Source organism: Hydra vulgaris, chromosome 07 (genome assembly GCF_038396675.1).
Source record: "Hydra vulgaris chromosome 07, alternate assembly HydraT2T_AEP".
NCBI classification, from domain to species: Eukaryota; Metazoa; Cnidaria; class Hydrozoa; order Anthoathecata; family Hydridae; genus Hydra; species Hydra vulgaris.
In genome coordinates, this window is record NC_088926.1 from 37,678,036 (window position 1) to 37,700,000 (window position 21,965).

At 29.3% G+C, this 21,965-nt stretch overlaps 1 protein-coding gene across 4 annotated transcripts in view; it reads left to right on the forward strand.

The window, feature by feature from the left end:
* The first annotated feature begins 697 nt into the window (after positions 1 to 697).
* LOC136082455 (S-adenosylmethionine-dependent nucleotide dehydratase RSAD2-like) overlaps positions 698 to 21,965 on the forward strand; it is a 69,177-nt gene continuing 47,909 nt past the window's right edge. For 2 of the 4 annotated variants that reach the window (XM_065801798.1, XM_065801800.1), the window contains exon 1: positions 698 to 1,006. In XM_065801798.1, coding sequence (XP_065657870.1) covers positions 768 to 1,006 — 239 coding nt within the window. In that variant the 5' untranslated portion in view covers positions 698 to 767. Of the gene's footprint in view, positions 1,007 to 2,421; positions 2,510 to 21,965 lie in introns of all 4 variants that reach the window. The other 2 variants (XM_065801801.1, XM_065801799.1) reach the window with 2 other exon arrangements.

The window sequence follows — 21,965 nt, forward strand, 5'->3', positions numbered from 1 at the left end:
CTCTAAAGAGAAGGAAATCATCAGAACAAGGTTCACAACAGAAAAAAAGAAGATTGTCCATTAGACCAGAGGATTTGTTCCTAACCAAGTCAAAAGCCAGAGAAGGTCAAAGCTCAAATGCGGAGTTCCTCTAAGTGATATAAAAGATTAAAAAAGCGATAAAAAAGTTGAATTTTAGGTCCACTGATTAATTATTACAATAAATAAAGTTTGTTTTATCATAAAATATTTTTTTCATTTCTGTAAAAAGCTGTGGAATTAAAAACTAACAATTAAAACTGTTAATTTATGCCTTAGACTTTTTATATCCTATAGGCTAATTACTTCAAAAATGTTGTGAATTAAAGTAAAATAAATTCGACAAAAAATGATAAACTTACAATTTTTTGACAAAGTATGATTGCCGAAACATTACGAACATTCTCGAAAAATTCGATAAATTTCCGACTTTCGAGAAAGACTTTTTTTCTCGAAACAGATTTTTCCCGTAAGTCGGAATAAAATTTTTATTCCGTTCCGTTCCGAACTAGTTCTTATCGAATCAAGAGTCCGGACACTAATGAAAATCTTGAAAATGAATAGATTGGGAAACCCCTAGAGTTTTCAATTAAAGATTTTATCGCTTCTAAGAATTTTTTCACTTTCTAAGAAAAATGCAAAGGAAGCTGTTTTTAGAGAATTATTTAATAATAAAATCATTAATTTTTTTTTTTAAAAAAAGAAAGAGTTATCTAAACAGATTTTTGAAGCGCTAGTAAGAATAAAAAATGAATAAATTTTTTTTTACAAATCTTCAAAAGATATTCAGAGTTTTTCTTTTAATGTTTTTAAATGTTCTAAATTATTCACGGCAAATACTTAAAGGCACTGATAGAGAATTTGAAAACAAAGTTATTAATAGCTGTATTGATGAAAATAAAAGCTCAGAAAAGAAAAAAAGCCCTGGTGATACGACTTTTTACGAAGAAAATACCAAAGAAAATAAGAATTTTGACACATACCTCAGGTAAATCGAGATAATTTTTGAGGGTAAAACTAAAAAAGTAGTTAGTGTAAATAATTGATATCATTAAGCAACTAATTGATATGATTAAGCAATTAATTGATATCATTAAGCAATTAATTGATATCATTAAGCAATTAATTGATATCATTTTTATAACATGCCTTTTATTAATACTAATTACAAAACTATTGTTCGTTTTTAAAATTATATTTTAATATTTTTATATACAAATATTTTTATATAAAAAAACAGATTAAAACAAACTCAACTAAACCTTACTACTTGGTTCCGATAGTAAATTAAAAAAATATTCTTTAAACCGCTGCTCTTATATAAACTCTGATAAATAAATAGGTATTATTTCACAAATTGTAAGCCAAACCATAGCTTCGACTTTAACACGGCTTTCTTGCCAGTTTTCCTAAACACTGTTTGTTGTCACGTTTGTATTAAGATTAACAAATTTTTGTATAAAGATTAACAAATTTTGTTTGAGCGTGGTAAAACAAAACACGTTGAAAATCTTTCACAGCTAAATCTCTATATACAGCTCACGTATCCCTCCATGTGGAGGGATATGCATATAGAGGTTTAGCAGTGAAATGTATATATGTATATAGAGATTTAGCATATCCATTCAAAAACAAACCCATTGCGTAATATTAGATAGAAGGGTTTCTGATTGCTATGTGCTGAAGGAATAAGTAATTCTTTTTTAATTGGTAAGTCAAATGTACCAAATATCCATTTGATTAGTTTTTTTTTATATGTCCTTTTTAAATAAGTTACTCGTCATTTTCTACTATTAAGTTATTAAAATTTATAAATCAAAATTATAAAATTATAAGTATTAAGTTATATTAAAAATTATAAGAAATGCGCAATCCGTATAATCAATTTTGCAAATCGCTTCTCTCATTCGAAGCATTATTTTATTGAAATGAGAATTCTGAATATACGAGTTAAATGTATTTAACATTTTATGTTTTGTATATATGCGGATAAATAACCTATCCTTAGCCGTCTTCAAAGATCTTTTCTCTTTTAAACCAATCTAAATATATTTTGAGAAACAATAACTTTTTAAATGAACCTCTTTGTCAAACAAATTTTAATCAATTTACCAATCGAGCGCCACACCTTAATAATAAAATTGTTTTGCGGAATTTTAATTTTGAAGTACCTATAACTTTTTGCCTTTTTAAAAAAAAACTGAAAAACCTCATTCTTTTATGAGATAATTTATTTATTGTTCTCATACTTTTTACTTTTTAATTTATATGTTGGTTTACACTTGCCTAAAATTCTGATGAGACGATCCTCTTGATCTTTCTTCAGACATTATTTATCTTGCAATTTTGTAAAAGTTTATTAAGTTTTTTTATTATCTTATCTTTATTAAATGCTTATTTAAGGTTCTGACGACAAGATTGCGATCTTCTTTCAGATCCTTGCGATCTTCTTTCAGATACTTTGTTTATATTTGTTACATTGTCTATTATTGTAAGTTTATATTATTATTTTTATTATTGCTTATATAGAGCTGTACAACGACTAACAAATGTAAACAAAACAAAACAAAACAAAATCATACTATTAAACTCTTCAAAACTGCGCATCATTTTATGCGCAACATTTAAGCACATCATTCTATGCACAATACTGCAATTTAAGTTATGCAATTAAATTAAAGAATTTAAAAATACAAAAGTAAACAAACTTTTTTTATTGCAAATTTTAAAATCTTAATTTTTATCTTGCAAACTTTTATAATTACGATGTTTTTTTTGCATTTTTTATATTTATGCATTTTTTAAATATTACTATTATTGTTATTGTTAACATACCCTTAAACATTAATTAGTATATAATCTATATATAGAGAGTATATAAGCTATAATCTATGGTTTTAAAGTTTATCCTGTGCATTAATTCACACAGAAAATAGATGACAAAAAATCGCGCAAAAAATTTTAAATCAATAATATACAAACATTGAAAACAATATCTTTAATGAAGCAATAAAGTATAAGATTTAGGACTCATTTAAGTTTATTTCCGAAACAATTTAACTGGATCCAATTCAGAAGATAATTCAGTTTAGACAACAGTAGGCTACACTGAGTTTCTCTCCTCGAGATGTACATATATATATATATATATATATATATATATATATATATATATATATATATATATATATATATATATATATATATATATATATATATATATATATATATATATACACACACATACATACATACACACAGGCACTGTGCAAATGTTATATGAAAGTGTATTGCAGAAAATTGTTTTGGTTGGAGTGTGGAAACAAAGAAAAATTATGTTATTTAAAAAAAATAAATTCATCGTCAAGTTCTAAATTTCATTTCAACAAAGAAAAGTTACAACAATATTTTTAAAAAGTATTCTTTTTAGCATATTATACTAAACTTAAATTCATCGTCAGGTTCTAATTTTCATTTAAAAATCTTTAAATATCTGAAATTAGTCTTTTTTTTTAGTTTTAATTTGACATTTATAAAAACATTTTACAATGTTCTTATTTTACAATTTTTATCAATAAAATTTGAATAAAAATTAATAACGACAGGAGCTAGTAGAAGACAGACATTTTGTCATCCAGCCCCTATAGTAAGCGTAAAGTATTTTTTACAAATTTCTCATTATATAAATTTACAAATACTCGTTATATAAAACAAGTTAATACATAATTACAACAAGAATACGATAAATTGCAAAAATTAAATAAATAGATAAAGTAAGAAACATTACAAGATTTTTTTTTACTTAAAAATACAAAAATATGTTTGTGTATGTTAATTCAAGTAAATAATTTTTAACTATATTTTTTAAACAATTTATTGAAGTTATACTTTTCAAATTTTCATCAAGAACTATGTTCCACACATGAGGTCCTCTATATGATATTGAGTAATCAGATGTTTTAAGAGTTGATTTAGGTAAAATTAAAGTTATGATAGAGCACCTCGTATTTATGATTAATTTTTAGAAATTGGTTATTTAAGGATTTTGGAAGCATGTCATTTTAAAATTTAAACATGAACAACAAGCTTTGGAACAGGTTTAACTCATAGATATTAAGAGCTTTAATTTCCCGGAGTAACGGCTTGGATTGGGCGTATTTATGCACATTACATATAATTCTACTGGCTTGTTTTTGATAAATATGTATATATTTTTTTAGTCTAGTTTATGACTATGTGAAATTTATAACCACATTTAGCCGAGGGCGGAAAATTTGAACGTAAAAAATTTATCTCAATTTTTTGTTGTTGTAATTTAATAAAACAAAAAAAAATTGTTATAATAAATATATAAATAAATAAAATCACAACAAAGTAATAAACTTTTTTCCTTTTATTTATTTTATTTATTTATTTTATTTGTTTATTTTGTTTATTTATTTTATTTTATTTAAAATATATAAAGTATCTTATTGTAGAAAGTAGAGATCCTTTTGAACTCTTTCAAAAAAAAGTTTTGAACAGTTTTATCTTTAATATTTAGAAAAAATTGTTCTACTGATTTGGTCCACGATATCGAACTTGAAAAGAGCTCAGTTTTAAATACAATCTTAAAACAGCGAAATTAAAATTTGAAATTCACTTCAATATTCGACAAGTAATAAGTAAATTTTGTTGGAAAGCGTTTTGTTAACTAAGTGAATATAGTACAAAATCAATTATCCATTACTTAATAATAAAACCTTCTGTTGTTATTAATAATCTTTAAAGTTAAATTAAAAAGAATTTTATATAACTCTAGAATTAGTTTGATAAAATATTTTATTGTTTATAAACTTAAATACTTGCCTAATAAAATAATTTATCTATGGTAAAAATAAACTCTACACTTTATATTTTCATAAACTTTGTTTCAAATTGCGCTGTATTGCACAGGCCCGAAGAACAAAAATTATATGGGAGGGGGGGGGGGGTAATACTACTGGGTAGGTCAAATAATAGTTGCTACTATTTGACCTCAGAAAAAACAGTGATTGTTGTAATTTTGTACATGCTTTTTTAGTAACTATATATCCTTTCAGCAGCAGTCACACCTCGCATACCAGCAGTGTTGTACCTAGGAGGGGGGAGGGGGTTAAGCAAGAGCTGAATAAAGGTTTTGTGGAGTCTGGTTAAGCGCTGTAAGCTCGACAAGCGGGGTCGGGGGGGGGGGTCTTGCAAGCCTAAAACCATTAAGTATATCTTATACTCTGTGGTACTACCTAGTTCTGACACTTTTGAAACCATATTAAACTAATCCATTCTTATAAACTGACAGCATTACTGTGACGGAACATGTTACATAAAACTTGAAATTATTACAGTGTCCGACAAAAAAAAAAGCTTAGATAGACATGCAAGAGAACTCAACTAAATTTCTTCAACTGATATAGAAAAAAATAAACAAAAAATTTTTATTTGGTGCATTGAGTCTTAAATAGAAAAAAAACAAGAAAAAAATGACAAAAATTTGAGAATTTTTATTGAAATAACGAAATAGACCAAACTAATACTTTGTGGTGAAGCCACGGCTTTTGATCACTGCCTTGCACCGACGAGGCATACTCTCAACAAGTGATTGTAAGAGTTCACCAGAATTGTTCTTCCATTGATTTTGAAGAATTTGAAACAACTCTTCTTCATTTTTTGGAGCTCTTGTCTTGATTCCATGATCCAATATACTCCAGAGATTCTCGATAGGGTTCAGATCAGGACTTTGAGCTGGCCAAGAAAGAACCACTAATTTTTTGTTCTTCAATTAAATTTTCACATTGTTTGCCGTATGTTTCGGGTCATTATCTTGCTGAAAGACCCAACTTTTATCTTTAAAGAGCTCATTTGCACTAGGTATCAGTTGATGAATTAAGATTTGTTTGTACATTTTACTGTCCATAATACCAGGAATTTTATATAAACGACCAACACCCGATGAAGTAAAACATCCCCATACATTCACTTTTTTATCGTGCTTTACTGTTGGCTGTGTTACTAATGGATCGTAACGTTCATTATGTGACCGCCAAACACGGGAACAATCACTGAAACGCAAACATAATGGTGACTCATCACTCCATAAAACATTTTTCCATTGTTCGATTGTCCAATTCTGATATTGCTTTGCCCATTGAAGTCTTTTTTTCCGGTTACTTTCAGAAATAAATGGTTTTTTAACGCTCCAGTAAGATTTAAATTTCCCAATAGAATGCATCCTTCAAAGAACAGTCCGTTCGTCAACATCCAGTTTAAAATTTCTCTTTATTTCAGCCGCTGTTATCTTTCTATTCTTTCGAACCTCTCTTATAATTAATCTATCCTCTCTGGCAGTTGTTTCACGCCTTCTTCCGCTCCCTTCTTTGCGTTTAAAACTTCCCGTCAAATAATACTTGAACAAAAATCTTCGAATTGTAGTGCACCATCGATTCAATTTTTTTCCAATTTCATGGTCAGTGTATCCACTTTCATGCCATGCCACAATTTGGCCCTTTTCAAACTCAGTGAGTTGTTTTCTTATCTTTTTTTGAGTTGTCTGGCGCATTGTTCGACTTGGGTGCTTTGATAGAAAAAGCGACAATTGAAGCAGGAAAAATAATTTAGGATTACGTTTTCGCTCACAATAAATATTTTTTTTCACAACTCGCCAAAAATTTGTCCGGAATTCGACATGTCAAGCTCTAATTGACAAATAATAGAATGACGTAAACATCTGGTTGTAGTTTGCCCAAAGATATTTCTGGAATATTAAAGATAAACTATTAAAATGAATTATTTCTTCCTGAAATAGTATTAAAAAAATATATATATATTGTTAAGAATATTTGATTGTCATTCTTTTTTGTTGTAATTTTTTGAGAGTTTACCTAAGCTTTTTTTTATGTCGGACACTGTAATTTATTATTTTTTTAGTTTTTTTGATTGCAATGTTCTTAATTAAATCTTTAAATTGAATATCTCTCATAATATCTGATTCTATGCCTAAAAGAGCTTAAAAATGACCGTTCAGCACTGCATATAGTGACCATTAAAGTCAAAAATATTTGCAATGCTATGTCAATGTAAGGGAAAACCTTTTTGATTTTATCAGTTTTTGGAAATGCTCTTAAGGACAGCTAAAGATTAGTTGTGGTGCAACAAGAGTGTTTTTTTTTACAGATGCATAAAAAACTGCTGCAACTCAGCTGCAAAGTTGTTGTCTAGATCCTCCGGGTAAAATTTCTTAGTGCGTTCAATCCTTTTGATTTTCAGCATTGGAAAAATTCTCTAAAGCAGTGAGAGTTTTTTGAAAAGACATTAAAATACCATTAGTTGCGATAGCGTGTCAGGGCTAGGGTTAGGGTTAGGAGTTAGGGTTATGGGTTAGGGTTACGGTATCTAGTGTCTTAAAGTGATTTCAATGATTTCAGATGGCCTTTCGCTGCCAAATTATTCTATAAGAATATTCAAACTGTTGATGCAAAATAAAAACTTATTGAGCAATTGTGTTATGTAGAAAAAGTTAATTATCATATCACAACAGTCAACTGCACTGTGACCAACCATACTCAAAAGGGCTGCACAAGGGACATAAATGGCAAGTTCGTTTTTTCCTTTTTCTACATTCTTTTGCAACGTCCTGACATATTAGCTGCATTGTCAAATAATTAACCCCTGCACATACTAAATTTTACTTTGCAGACATCATACAAGAATTTCAACACTTGATTAGCCAATGGTTCCCTTTGGATTTCCTTTCAGTTTAAAAACTGATAGAAGTCTTCTATCGTTTGACAATTCATAATGTTCAACACAACAACAAATAACTGATCCACATGTGATAAATCTGGTGTTGAATCAACAGAAAGATTGAAGCACTCAGTAATGGTTTTTAGAAAATTAGAATACGAAGCCATTCCCGTCAATATTTCTTGCAATTAGCTTTTTCTCCAACAAAAACCTTTAGAAAGAAAAATCTTTTCTGTTTTCCATTCTCATAAACACGATATAATTTATAAAATGAAATTTTAATAATGCTGGTAATTGTTTGGTCAGGAAGCAACCCAGAAGATTTTATCCTCCCTAAATAACTCATCACCTAGACCAAAAGTATTTACATTGATGATAGGGTTACTTTCCTTGATTTAAAAATATTCTTCTTTGTATCATTTTTTACCGCATCATGACTCCATTAGGATGTGCCTTCATCTGGTACCTCTTGATTTGATGTTTTCTGTTCATATTCTACTCCTGATGTTGATATTTTTGATGAATATTGATTTTAATTTGAAGCATATTCTTGTTGCTACTGCTCTGTTATTACATTAGCTATAGATTTTAAATACTTTTTAACTTTGCTTTTTTTTCTAAAACCCTGTTTTGATTTTTCAACCATTCTATTTGTCTTTTTTTAGTATCTGAGACGCATGGTTGTCTGCGCCTAATTTTTTTACACATTTAATTGAAATCCAATTCTGCACAACAATTGCATTAAAAACTTGGTTGTCAAAGTCAATGCCAGCAATATGTATAGAATTAAAAGTTCTTGTTTTTTTTTTTTTCTGATTGCAGTTCTTTCGAAGTCGATAATAAGTGTGATGTAGATGAGACCTTACACAATTTACCCTGAATTGAATGATAAGCTTTAAAACAGTATTTAATATTGCATACAGTATGGAATAGTTTTTTAACCTATATGAAGTAAAAAAGAAGTAAAAAAACAATATGTATATGCTGCTACCTATATGCTATACCTATATGCTACTCCTTTTGGTCTGCTGCCAGAGGCTTGAGGTTATTTTGCTTATAGGTTAATCATAGGCTGCGCTAATTTCACTTAGCCAACTAAGCTATGGCTGGGGCCCCCAAGGTCATCTAGGCCCCCAGGCTGTATAGCCTGAAAAAACATAAGGCGAAAAAAAAAAGAAAACTGAAATTCCACATTTTTATTTACAAACATTCAAATGAATGCTTTATTTAAAAACATTCGAGATTGGGTGTTAGTAATATTTATATTTGTAAATGAATATTCAACCATTAAATCAACTCATGGCAGCAGCACATATTTTAAAAGAGTATTATCCTGAGTACATATTCCAAAATAATATTTTTTAGCACTAATGGTAACCAACTGCTTTAAAGGGCGTTCATTTTCTTAATTGAAGAAAATAAAAAAAATTAGCAGTTTTTTGAACCTCATTGCTCAAGAAAGGTAATGTTTTTTGCTTGCTAAGTATTAATTTGAATTGTTTTTATTTTACATTATTTACATGTCGTGATTTACATATAAACTTGGAATCTGAAAGAAGATCATACCAATCTTGTCGCCAAAACTATATAAAATTACAATATAAATATAATATAAAATAATACAGGTAGTTTATAACAAAATAACAATCCAAAACATTTGGAATAATAAATGCTTAAAATAATATCTCAAAAATATTTCAATATATTATTGAAAAAATAATATTCTTTAACTTGTTCTTAAAAACAGAAAAAATGATAGATGAATCTAAATTAGGCTGGACAATTTTATTTCAGAGATAAGGTGCTTGGTAATTTATACAAAATTGATTAAACTTTGTTTGGCAAAAAGGGTTACTTTAAATAGTTTTTATTTCGCAAATTATTTATTCTTTACTTTTAAGGTAAATAGGTCTTTGAAAACATGTAATAAAGGGTTGTTCATACAACAAAACATAAAACATCAAGTATTATTCAAGTTAAGTTCATAAACGTTTAATAGATTCATATCATTAAAGGAAATATTTATTGAAGGAACCCTATCAGCCAGCCTACTTCCAATATTAGTAAAGAATTTATTAAATTCTTCCGCTATTTCGGGAGGATATTTGAATAGGTTTTCTGTTTCTCCGTTATTTCTTTCAATATTTTCCATATTTGTTTTGAGTCATTATTATATTTAGTAATTAGATTAGAATAAAAAATTTTTTCAGGTTTTTATGAATTTTTTAAAATAGACTTTTGTAGTTTTTATATTTGCGTAAATTTGCATGAGATTTTGTTTTTAAATATTTTATATACAATTTTTGTTTAATTTTTAAGATTTTTTAAGACTCTTGGTAATCCAAGGACTATTTAAGGTTTTTGGTTTTAAGGTTATTTCGGAAACGGGAAAATTTGCATCGTACACCGAGAAGAATGTATTAAAGAACTTATTATAGATTACATTTATGTCTTCATTAAAATTTATATTCTTCCAGTTTAACAATAATAATTGATATTTAAACGTTTCTAAATTTTTTTGCTGAAAATACGTTTTTTTATAGTTTGACTTTTATTAGTGTTAGGAGTTAAACTGTGTTAATTGTTAAAAAAATGGGAAAATGGTTTGATATATCTGACTTTATAATGCCTTTTTGCATGTCATTGTCATATACATCTGTTTTTAAAATATTGTCTATTTGGGTGGTTGAGTTATCTGTTATTCGAGTAGGCCGGTTGATAAACGGTATTTTGTTTTTTAAATTTTCGGTTTTATTGTTTAAAATTTCAGTTGTAACGATTTCTTTATCGCCATCAGAAAAGCATAAATCATTCCTACCGGTTTTTGCATCCATTTAAAACAAACATGACATCCATTTAAAACAACCATGACATTCATTCATTTAAAATTTTACTTTATTCAAAATATGTTTATTTTTCAACTACTGTCGAGGTATGCCATCTGACCTAAGACACGCTTCGAAAAAGCTTTCGCAGTGTGTGTAATAGTTCGATAAGTTAACCTTAAGAATAGATAAGCATGCCTCACGCATTCTTGTGAATAGTTCATTTCTTCCAGCTGGGGCTGTATTTCTTCACACGATATTCTTTAGATAAAAAAAATCTCTTCACACGGATTTTCCCAAAACATGCGAGATCTTGTTAAAAATCTAGTCATTGATCAGGGAAAAACTCAATCTGAAGCTTCATTGTTAACAGGAATTAACACAATACAATCAATTTTAACAAGGTACGATCGAACGAATTCAATACTTCCTAGTTCTAGAGGTGGCGCTTGTGAAATATGGGAATAATAATGGTAAATATGGTGGCAAATATTAATGGCAAAAATTTTAAAATAAGAATGGTGAATATGGTGGCAAATATTTTATTTGAATGTTCTGAACCCTCATCTCAACATTATGATGAATTCTAACATTATCCATCACCAGGGTGAATTCTTCCTCTGTCCCCAAAACTTGAACAACTTTATCAATATATTCTTGAAACAAAACTGTGTTGACTGACACACTGACAGCTTTGCAGTGAATAATATTTAAACCATTGACAGCCATTATCATCGAAACGTTACGCTGCCTTGGGCGAATGATCGGGTTTGGTGTTACTTCTCTTTTTGCCCATGAATGACTGTGAAACATGTGTAAATTAAATGGACTTTCATCAATAAACACAATATTTCGATAGCGATAATTAGGCGAGACTGAAGTATACCACCTAATATATTCAATTCGAAGATTTTTTACATCAAAGTTGTTTCTTTCATAAATTGATCGAGTAATTTTATATGTGTATTCAAGATTGGTCACCCATCTCCAGACAGTTGTTATCGATACATTTACATTTAAAGCATATTTAATTTCAATTATAGTTGTTGTTGTATTATTGTTTACAAGCTCTTCATTATAAATAACGTGACGAGCGCCACCTCTAGAACCAGGAAGTGTTGAATTCGATCGTACCTTCTTAAAATTGATTGTATTGTGTTAATTCCTGTTAAGGATGAAGCTTCAGATTGAGTTTTTCCTTGATCAATGACTAGATTTACAACAAGATCTCGCATGTTTTGGGAAACGGAATTTCGTGGCATGATGATTCAGATTGAATTTTTCGCGACAATAAAGTTTAAGATTGAATTTTTCTTTGATCAACAACCAATCTCAAAACAAATTTTCGCGTATTTTGGCAAACAGAATTTCGCTGCATGTTTTAATTAAAATATGAACATGGGATAAATGTTTTAATAGGAAATCATGGTTGTTTTAATTAGCATCATGCATGTTTTAATTGAACGTCTTAGTTGTTTTGCCAATACAGTATGTGTTTAAAAAATATGTGCCGGGTTTTACATCCATTTAAAACAAACATGACATCCAATTAAATTTAAAATAAATTCCATGAAATTAAAATAAATTAATATGATATTAATAAAAAATAAATTTGAATAAATAGATATATAAATAAAACCTTTTTTTTTTAAATAATACAGAATGTTGAGATTGCGCAAGCGTTAAATGTTTTAATTGAAAATCACGATTGTTTTGATTGAAAATCACGATTGTTTTGATTGTCACAATGTTTTAAATGAATGTCGCGGTTGTTTTAAATGAATGTCGCGGTTGTTTTAAATGGATACAAAAGCCGGTAACGTTGTGCGCAAGGTTTTGTTTAACGTAAACCAGAATCCTCCGCCGCGTTTATTCAATTATCTTTCTAATAAAATTTTTCAAAACTAGGAAGATGGAAGTAAGAGTTATTATTAAGTTCATTTTGTGAACACCAAGTTTCCGTTAAACAATTAGTTTCAAAATAGTTTTTAGTTTCTTCTATCAAATGTAGAAGATATTCAAAATTTTTGTTCATATTTCTTATATTTATGTGGACAATTCTGATTTTTTTGTTTTCATCGCCATTTTTAGAAAAAGGTTCTTTTAACTCACTAGCATAATGATAAAAACAATCTATTTCTGAGTCATTAAAATAATTAATATCTGGATCCAATGTATTTGTTTCTAAAGTTGAAAATAAGCGATTCATAGTAATTCATTTTATTATTATTTTTTTTTGTTATCATTTTTTGTGTACTAAATAAGATTTAAAAGAATTTCTTATACTTCTAAGACGCGCGTTACAAGTTTGGTATATATAACTTTAGCAAACTTACCTTCAGCTCAAAGTTCTTTTGCTTTTGTAAATAGAAGTCTAAATAAATAGAATCTAAAATGCATCGAATTTATCTTGAATAAATTCGATGCACTTTAGATTCTCGCTGTCTTTGTTATAATTATCGAATTTTACTTTTAAGTCATTTGACTCCTTAACAATTTGTTCATAATATTCATTCCGAAAGTTCATTGCTTTACTAACTTCAGCGATTTCTCTCTTCAGTAAAGCATTTTCGTTTTTTAATTTTTCAATTTCAATTGTAAAGTTTTTCTTCAAAGGTTTTTAGTAGAGAGTTTTCATGACATTCTAATTATTCGTTTACAATTGTTAAAGATTTTGCCATTTTCGAATTATATCAAAATATAAAAACTTATTTTAACAGCAATAAAAAAACGTGTCTTGTCTCGTTGAAAGCGTGCGCAATCAGTTAGGATATAATAAATAAAGTTTGACAACATTGTTTGTGATTTTGCAATACAAAAACTAAAGTAACACATTAAAGTAAAAAAATGTCTACCGTGTGCTTCATTCGTCCGCAAAACAAAAGCCCAAATTAGAGGCTCGCTTAGGCCCCATTAATTTTTTTTGTCTGGCCTTGGCTTGTATGGGGTACCAATATGCCTTGATACTGCCCTTTCAATTATGATTTTAAAGATCACCACAAAACAGCAAAAACGATCATACAAATAAAACTCAGTTCAACCATCAACCTTGAAATAACTATAAGAGTTTGATGAAATATTGATGAGGTTTACTTTTAAAATAAAATTTTTGTTGAAAACAGTCTAAAATATGGTTAGCTAATAATTGTTTTGATACAATTTTAACAGTAAAGTCGCAATCAAAAAATGGCTGCAATAATAAAACTAGGTGGCTCCCAAAAGTAATTTAACAAAACTGTCTAAATTAAAAACAATCCTCTGCACCAATAACAAGTCACACATGTTTGTGTGTGGATTTTTTTGTAACTTCAAAACCTGATATCTCGAGATTAAGAAAAGTTTTTGACTGAACCTTTTAGTGTATGTTCCTTCAATAAAATGATTTCAGATGTACAAAAAAATAAGGAGCTAATAAAAGTTTTAGAATTTTTTGTAACAAAACACCTGTATTTTTATATGTATAAATTTGCAATTTTTAAAGTATTGTTCCTGATATTTTAATTTTATATTTAAATGTATATTTTAATTATTTCTTTAATCTTAGAATAATTTAATCGTAGGATTCGTAGTTATTAAATTAATCGTAATTTTAATCGTAGAATGAATAATAATGTAACGAAGCTCATTATTAACCACTTCTACTAAAAACAAATGGTTTCTGTTGCGTTTTTAAAAACCCCTTAACTACACGTATCAAAAATAGGGTTTTATTTTCGTGAAATAGGGTAGAGCGAGGCATATAGAGACACTTAAGAAACAAATGCTAGTTGTGGATAAAGCAATCATAGTTAACACTGTTTTTTTTATAAGTTTCCTAAAATTCACTGATATAAGAAAAAGATTAAATAAAAAAAAATTTTCTAAAAATAAGCTAAGACAATCAAAGTAACAAAACTCTAAACTAGCAAATATTTTACATTTTGAAAGTGGGTAAGGCGAAACTGGACAGTTTAAAAGAAGCAGTTATTTGTTAATTGTAAAGCTCATAAAATAATAAAAAATGAAGACATTTTATCATTTAAACATGTTAAGACATTAAATTCTAAAAAAACATCCCATACTGACTACACGCCCATATACCCATACACCACAAAAAAAGAAATACCAACTAAAATAAAAAAAACTTTTTATGTTTAATTATTAAATACAAAGAGTATTTACCAACCAATCTTATGAAATTGTTCTAAAAATTAGGATGGGCAAAACTAGTATATATTATTAAATTGGTAACTACTTCTAAATTTAAAATTAAACAAAAAGTATTACAAATCACATAAATTACACAAAAAATATCCTTAAACTATTTGGCAACATTTTTGATGAGCTGCCATCTAAGCAATATGCCAATGTAGAGTAAACTTAAATATGCCATATGTATCAGCAGCTTTTATAGTTTTAAGTTTCTTTTTACTCACAGCTACACTGCATTTTATCCCATTTTGGATGATTGATCTTTCTTATACAATTTTTTACCATCTTTGTTTATATTAAACACTTTTAATAATCGAAGCTAAGTTATAAAAATAATCATTTCTTTAAATTTTAAATATTATTAATAATATTGCTTTGCTAAATGAGAAAAAAAATATTTTAGATTAAAAATAAAATCATAAAACTGGTAGTACGAGGGTCACTACTTATATTTCGGGATTAGGAAAAAAAACAAATAGTTAAGCTGCGAATATATTTTTATTGTTTTTCTAAGTACTCGCTACAATGATCGATACACTTTTGCATGCGCTTAAACCAATTTTCAAAGCATTTATCCCATTCCGAATGATGTATCTCAAAAACATGATTTTTGAACGCTTCAATAGCTTCTTCGGGCAATAAAAATCGTTGACCAAGCAGTTTATTCTTCACGGATGGGAACAAAAAGAAATCATTGGGTGCCAAATCAGGGCTGTACGGCGGATGACCCATCAATTCGAGGTTTTGAGTGCTCAAATAGTCTCTTGTTTGAGCCGATGTGTGAGAGCTTTGTGCCGATTGAGCCGATGTGTGAGAGCTTGCATTGTCATGATGAAGAACAATCCGACGTCTCTTGTTTGTTTTCCTTATTTTACCGAAGATTTCTGGCAAACAGATGGTTGTGTACCACTCAGAATTTACTGTTCTACGATCCTCGAGAGGCACTGTTGCAATATGACCAGTTTTTCCGAAGAAACAGGTCACCGTTTTCTTTAAAGTGCTTTGTGCGCGAACAACTTTTGTTGGATTTGGTTCATCTTGGAACACCCATACAGTGGACTGCTGCTTACTTTCGGGCTCATACGAATATATCCATGATTTGTCACCTGTCACGATTTTATAAACGTCTTTTGAAGCACTGCGATTGTATTTCTTAAGCATTTCTTTGCACCAATTGACACGAGCCTTTTTTTGAGCGATTGTCAAATTATGTTGGATCAAACGCGAACTTAACTTTTGCACAGCTAAGTGTTCATGTAAAATTGCATATATGCTGGTGGAGCTAATGCTTAGGGATGCCTCAATTTCACAATAGGTTACATGACAATCTTGCTTAATCATTTCGTGCACAGCATCGATGTTTTCTGGCACTACAGTCGATTTTGGACGACCTTCACGAAACTTGTCGGACAGCGAACTACGACCACAATTGAATTCACTATACCAGCGATCCACAGTGGTTTTTGATGGAGCTTCATCGCCGAAAGTTATCGCCATCGTCAAATTAAGTTATTGATGCACTCTTGTTGCGATAATCCACGTCGATAGTCGTAAAAAATCATCGCACGAAAATGTTCACGATTCAGTTCCATTTTTTGCCGAGACGAAACTTTCATCTAAATATAAAATAAACAAATAGCGCCCGTATGACAACATGTTCTGAGTACGTATTTCGTCAAAAATGTCAAACTTTACAATGGAATTGTCAGATGAACTCACATGACATCAGTGTTGCCAACTCCCGAAATATAAATAGTAACCCTCGTAATATAGTCAGTTATACAGGGTGCGTAAAAAGTTCGGGGCCATTTCGCAAAACACAGTATTTCATTTACAAAACACAGTATATTTCATTTGCAAAACAGTTTATGAATGTATGTACACAGGTTATGAAATTATATACACAGTTCGTCAGACATAGTTATTTACATATTCTCAAAATGTCCTCCCTCAATTTCTAAAGCTGTGGAAAATCATCCACAGCTTTAGCAATTGTTTCCATTAGGATTTCTTTCCAGGCATTAATCAGGTCTTTTTTTCACTTTTTAATCAATTGTTGGGGTTTCATGAAAGCCTTGGTCTCTAAAATACTCCAAAGCGAGTAGTCCAACGGGTTCAAGTCTTGTGAGTTTGATGGCCATTCTCCAATCTGTCTCTGAAAGCTAATGTCAACTTTGACAAAATTGGGAAAGTTCTCTTCCAGCCAAGTTTGAGTCTGTATAGCTTTGTAAGAGGGTGCACCGTCCTGTTGAAACGTCCATTCTTCATCTCCAAAATGCTGCTGGGTCCAAGGCAAAAGTTTTTCTTCAAGCATCGCTCGATGTTTATCACCACGAACTTTGACTACACCTGGAACAAAGAAGAGAGGAGTTTTACCATTGCGGGTGATTCCTGGCCAAAACATCACTTGCTGTGGCTTCTGTTGATGGGAAATGATTATTTTTTCGAGTAGCAGGGTTCCTTCGACCATTTTTTATCATTTTGATTGTTATGAGCTTGCTCAACATTGAACCATTTCTCATCAGAAAACAGAACTTTTTGGTGTCGCCCAGCACCAAAACGTTTCAAAAGCTTCCTGCATCGGTTCAAACGTTTTCGTTTCATCTGTTCTGTAAGTAATAGAGCTGTAACATGTTTCCTGGCTTTTAAGCAGGCTCCTTTCAGAATATTTTGGACTGATCCTTCAGAAATTCCAACAGCTTTAGCCATTTTTCTTGTTGAGTTCTTCTGTGTTCGTGGGTTTCTTTTGATTCGACCTAAGATCTTATTCCGGTTAGCTGGAGTGTTGGCAGTCCAAGGGCGTCCACTTCTCCGTCTGTCTTCAAAGCTCCCAGTTTCTTGATATCGCTTAATGACTTTGGATACAGTTTAGTGATATTTGATGTTTAGAAGTTGGAGAATTTCTTTTACTCTTCTTCCTTGCTCAAATTGACGAATAATAGCGGGTCTGAGTTCAGACATTTTCCCTAAAAAACAATACAAACATTGTTTACAAATGGGGTTACATTATGTAAAATCTGAAAAACTGCACAGGGTGCGTAAAAAGTTCGTCTACCTTGTTTAAAACGTTATAGAAAAATGGCCTCGAACTATTTACGCACCCTATATAAATAACTTGTTGTCCCGATATGCCCCACAAAAGTTATTTTACTGAAATCAATATTTTTCAAAAAATTTAATTCCAGATATTTTTTTAAATTAAGGTTCTAAAAGAGGATAAAAAATATTTTCTGAAAATTATAAACTTTTTATAAATAAAAAAAATTATCAATAGTTCAAGAATAGATCTTTTGTCGTTGTATCGCTTAAGAAAATACACAAGTTTTGTTTTTCGCAACATTACTGATGCAATTTGGTACTTTAAATGCATTTTGGTACTAATAAAATTAATTTTTATTTTAATGAAGCACAAAATAACTTTTAGCTGAGATATAAGACATAATTGTTATTACATAACTGTCCCGTTATAGCCCACTGTCCCAATATGCCCCTCTCTACCCTAACTTTTTAAAGGAACACAAATTAAAATATTCATTAAATCGTTGCGAGTAGTTAAAGTTGAAAAAAAAACGTTTTTTCTAACTGTGTTTATTTTGCAAAAAAAACATGTTTTTTTTTTGTTTTTTATGGAATTTTTTTGTTTTTTTTTTGAATTTTATAGTTTTTAAATAAATTAAACTTATTACATGTTATCGAAATTATTATTATATAAATTATATTGAAATTTATTATAATGTCAACAATTAATACAAAACTTTAAATTATTGTTTAAAAAATAATTTTAATCATTTTTTAAACATCAGGTTACTGAATCAACCTTACTTAACATAATGAATTTTTAGTAACATCGATTCAGTAAATTCATTCAGTAATTTTGCCCGGATTAAAATCTTGTCTTTAACTTTGAGTCATAGATTATTTTGCATCACACATTTGATTTTTAAGGTTAAAGTTATGGGAAATGAAAATTAATTTTAATAATCTGGTGAAAAAAAAGATTTAATGACAGTTAACTGCGGAGTCCCCAAGAATTAATACTAGGACCGCTTTTATTTCTCATTTATATAAATGACTTGAGTAAGTTTTCCAATATTTTAAACTCAATTTTATTTGCCGACGATACTAATGTATTTTATTCTAATAAAGATATTAATATTTTATTTGCAACAATGAACAAAGAGCTTGCGAAACTAAGCGAATGGTTTATATCAAATAAGTTACCCATAAATATTAAAAAAACAAAATATACTTTCTTTCATCTTCTTCATGATAAAGACAACGTTCCCTTACAACTTCCTAAGCTTTTTATTAATAACTCTTATGTCAAAAGAGAGCGTTCTTTGTTGTTTCTAGGTGTAGTTTTAGATGAAAATGTGACGTGGAAAGAGCACATACGTATAATTCATAATAAAATCTCAAAAAATATAGACCTCTTATATAAAGCCAAACAGTTGTTAAATTAAAACTGTTTGAAATTTATTTATTTTTCTTTTATTCATTGCTATCTAAATTACGCTAATGTTGCTTGGTGCAGCACTAATGTATTTAAAAATAAAAAGCTTTTAATTAAACAAAAACACGCTGTAAGAATTATTGGAAATGTGGATCTAAATTTCTTTTTGAGAAATTCAAAGTACTCAACGTATTTCAACTTACTTTATATCATATTCTTATATTTATGTTCAAAGTAGATAATAAAATGGCACCCATTTTATTTAATTCATTTTTTGAAAAGATTAATCATTTATACCCAACAAGAATTTCAAATAACAATTATTCTAAACCAAAAGCATATTATTCTGCTACTAAGTTCTCGATTGCAATCAGAGGACCTAAATTATGGAACATGTTATTTGATAATGAGTTAAAAAAATTTCTTTCCTTGATCAATTTAAAAATAAAATAAAAAATAAACTTTTTATAATTGACTACGAACTAGACTTCTTCTGAAACTTTTAAATAGGAGTAATCACTCGTTAAATTTACTTGTTATTTACTTTATTTTTGATCATATTTATTTTTGATTATAATCTGAATCTTTACCTTTCTTTGTGTTTATGTTTTAACTCTTAATAAATAAAAGTTTGAAAAAAAATAAAATTATATATATAAAAAGCATTTTTTATATTTGCATTTATATATGTATTTTATGCATACATTACATGGTGATAACGGTAATACTTTTTTTGTTATTTATATTCTTGTTTTGAAGGGCCCTGGCGATAAGACTGAAATTGTCTTCTTCTTGCCCCTGCCGTGTCTATACATTTTGTAAAAGTCTAACTTTGTAAAAAAATTCTTTATGGCGAAATACATACATATACCTTAACATATACTCTGTCATTTGATAATCAAGGGCCGGATTTATCCCAAACGGTGCCTGGGCTGTGACTCCCGAATAAGTTTTTTTGAAATCAAAATTGCTGTACGTGAGTTTTGTCGCTATTTCTGTTAAGGAAAAAAAACAAATGGTAAAAAAATTTTTGTAAGGGAAAATGGTTTATAAAAACTTTTTTGATTTTCTATCTGAAATAACCTAAAAAGTTCATCTTTTATAAATATTTTTTGTCAAATGTTAACAATTTTTTGGCAATTTTGACCTCCCCCTCCCCTTTGTCAAAAACTTATTGCACTTGAAGAACCCCCCTTCCTCTGCCTAATATAAAATTATGTCAATGTTTGACTACTCTTCTTTCCTCCCCCTGCTCACATCCCTCATCAAGAAAATTAATTGGAAGAAAACATCCTTTTTCATTTTTTTAATAATTTAATTTATTTAAAGAAGTAACATTGTTGGCGTCAACGTTTCTTGAATTCCCCTTTTTTTTAAGTTTACCCCTACCCTTGTCAAAAATTTTCAACTTTTCTCCTTTATTTAATTAACATAATTAATGACGTATCCTAATTATGTTTAAAATTTAATACAAATGCTTCAGGGGGGGGGGGGGGGGAATACAGCATTTTTTGGTTTTCGAGATATCTAACTTCCAGACATGGAGCTAACTCCAAACATTTATATGCTTGTACTTATGTCAAATAAAGATGCTTTGCAAAAAATTGCGGTTATTGGAGCTTGAGAACAAAAAAGCCACAATCGTGAGAGCAACAAGTTGATGAAATAGTTTTTGCTCTTTTTTCAACTAGAATTATATTGAATGAGAAATTTTAAGTTTCATAGTATAATTTCTCAGCATTCAAAAATTATGACCATATAAAATGTGCGACCCCCTCAGTATTGAAGGGGGTTTAAACTTTATATGGTCATAATTTTTGAACGCAAAAATATTTTAGCGTTGAAATTTAAAACTTTTTGATGAATAAAAGTCTCGTTGGGAATTGTACAACAAATTTTTTATCAATTTTTTGCTCTCACATTGTGGCAGGGGGGCGAAAATTTTGAAACTTTTTTATTCCGGTGCGGCCGTGGCGCAGTGGTTAGAGCGCTTGCTTTAAAGCAGGAGATCCAGGTTCGAAACGAGCTCTGGACCAATTTTCGCGTCACGGTAAGGAAGGAGGCGTGAACTTCCTGGTTAAATGCACTTCCGCGGTGTTCTGTGACAAGACCGTAAGGACTTCTTGGGGCACTTAAAAAAAAAAAAAAAAAAAAAAAAAAATTCCCAGGCTCCAAAAACCGCAATTTTTTTTAAAGCATCCTCATTCGATATAAGTATAACCATATAAATGTTTGGAGTTTGCACTATGTTTGAACGTTAGCTATCTCAAAGACCAAAAAATGCTGGATCCACCCCTGAGTTGCATTATACATGAGTAATTTTACAAAACATAATTTTGCTTATACTTTGCATCGTTTTTTTAAACAGCTAATATATCGGGTAATATACATTATATAAAATAAAAAAAACATGTATATTTCAAGATTTATTGGAGATGGAACTGTTTCAAGGTTCATTTATATGTAAAATTTAAAGAATACTAAAACAAAAAAACAAAAAAAAATATAGAAAACATGTTTTTCGGAGAGCTGTTTTTTTTTTGCAAAAAAAACGCCACGGTTTTTATCGAGTCTCGGTTTTTATCGAGTCTATTACTATATTACCTTAACGTATGTGAAACCAGGCATTTATCTTTAATATAAAAATCTCATATAACACTAGACGATAATTCGTCTGACTTTTTTTCCCGTGAACTTCGGGAAGTGACTTCCCAAAGTTC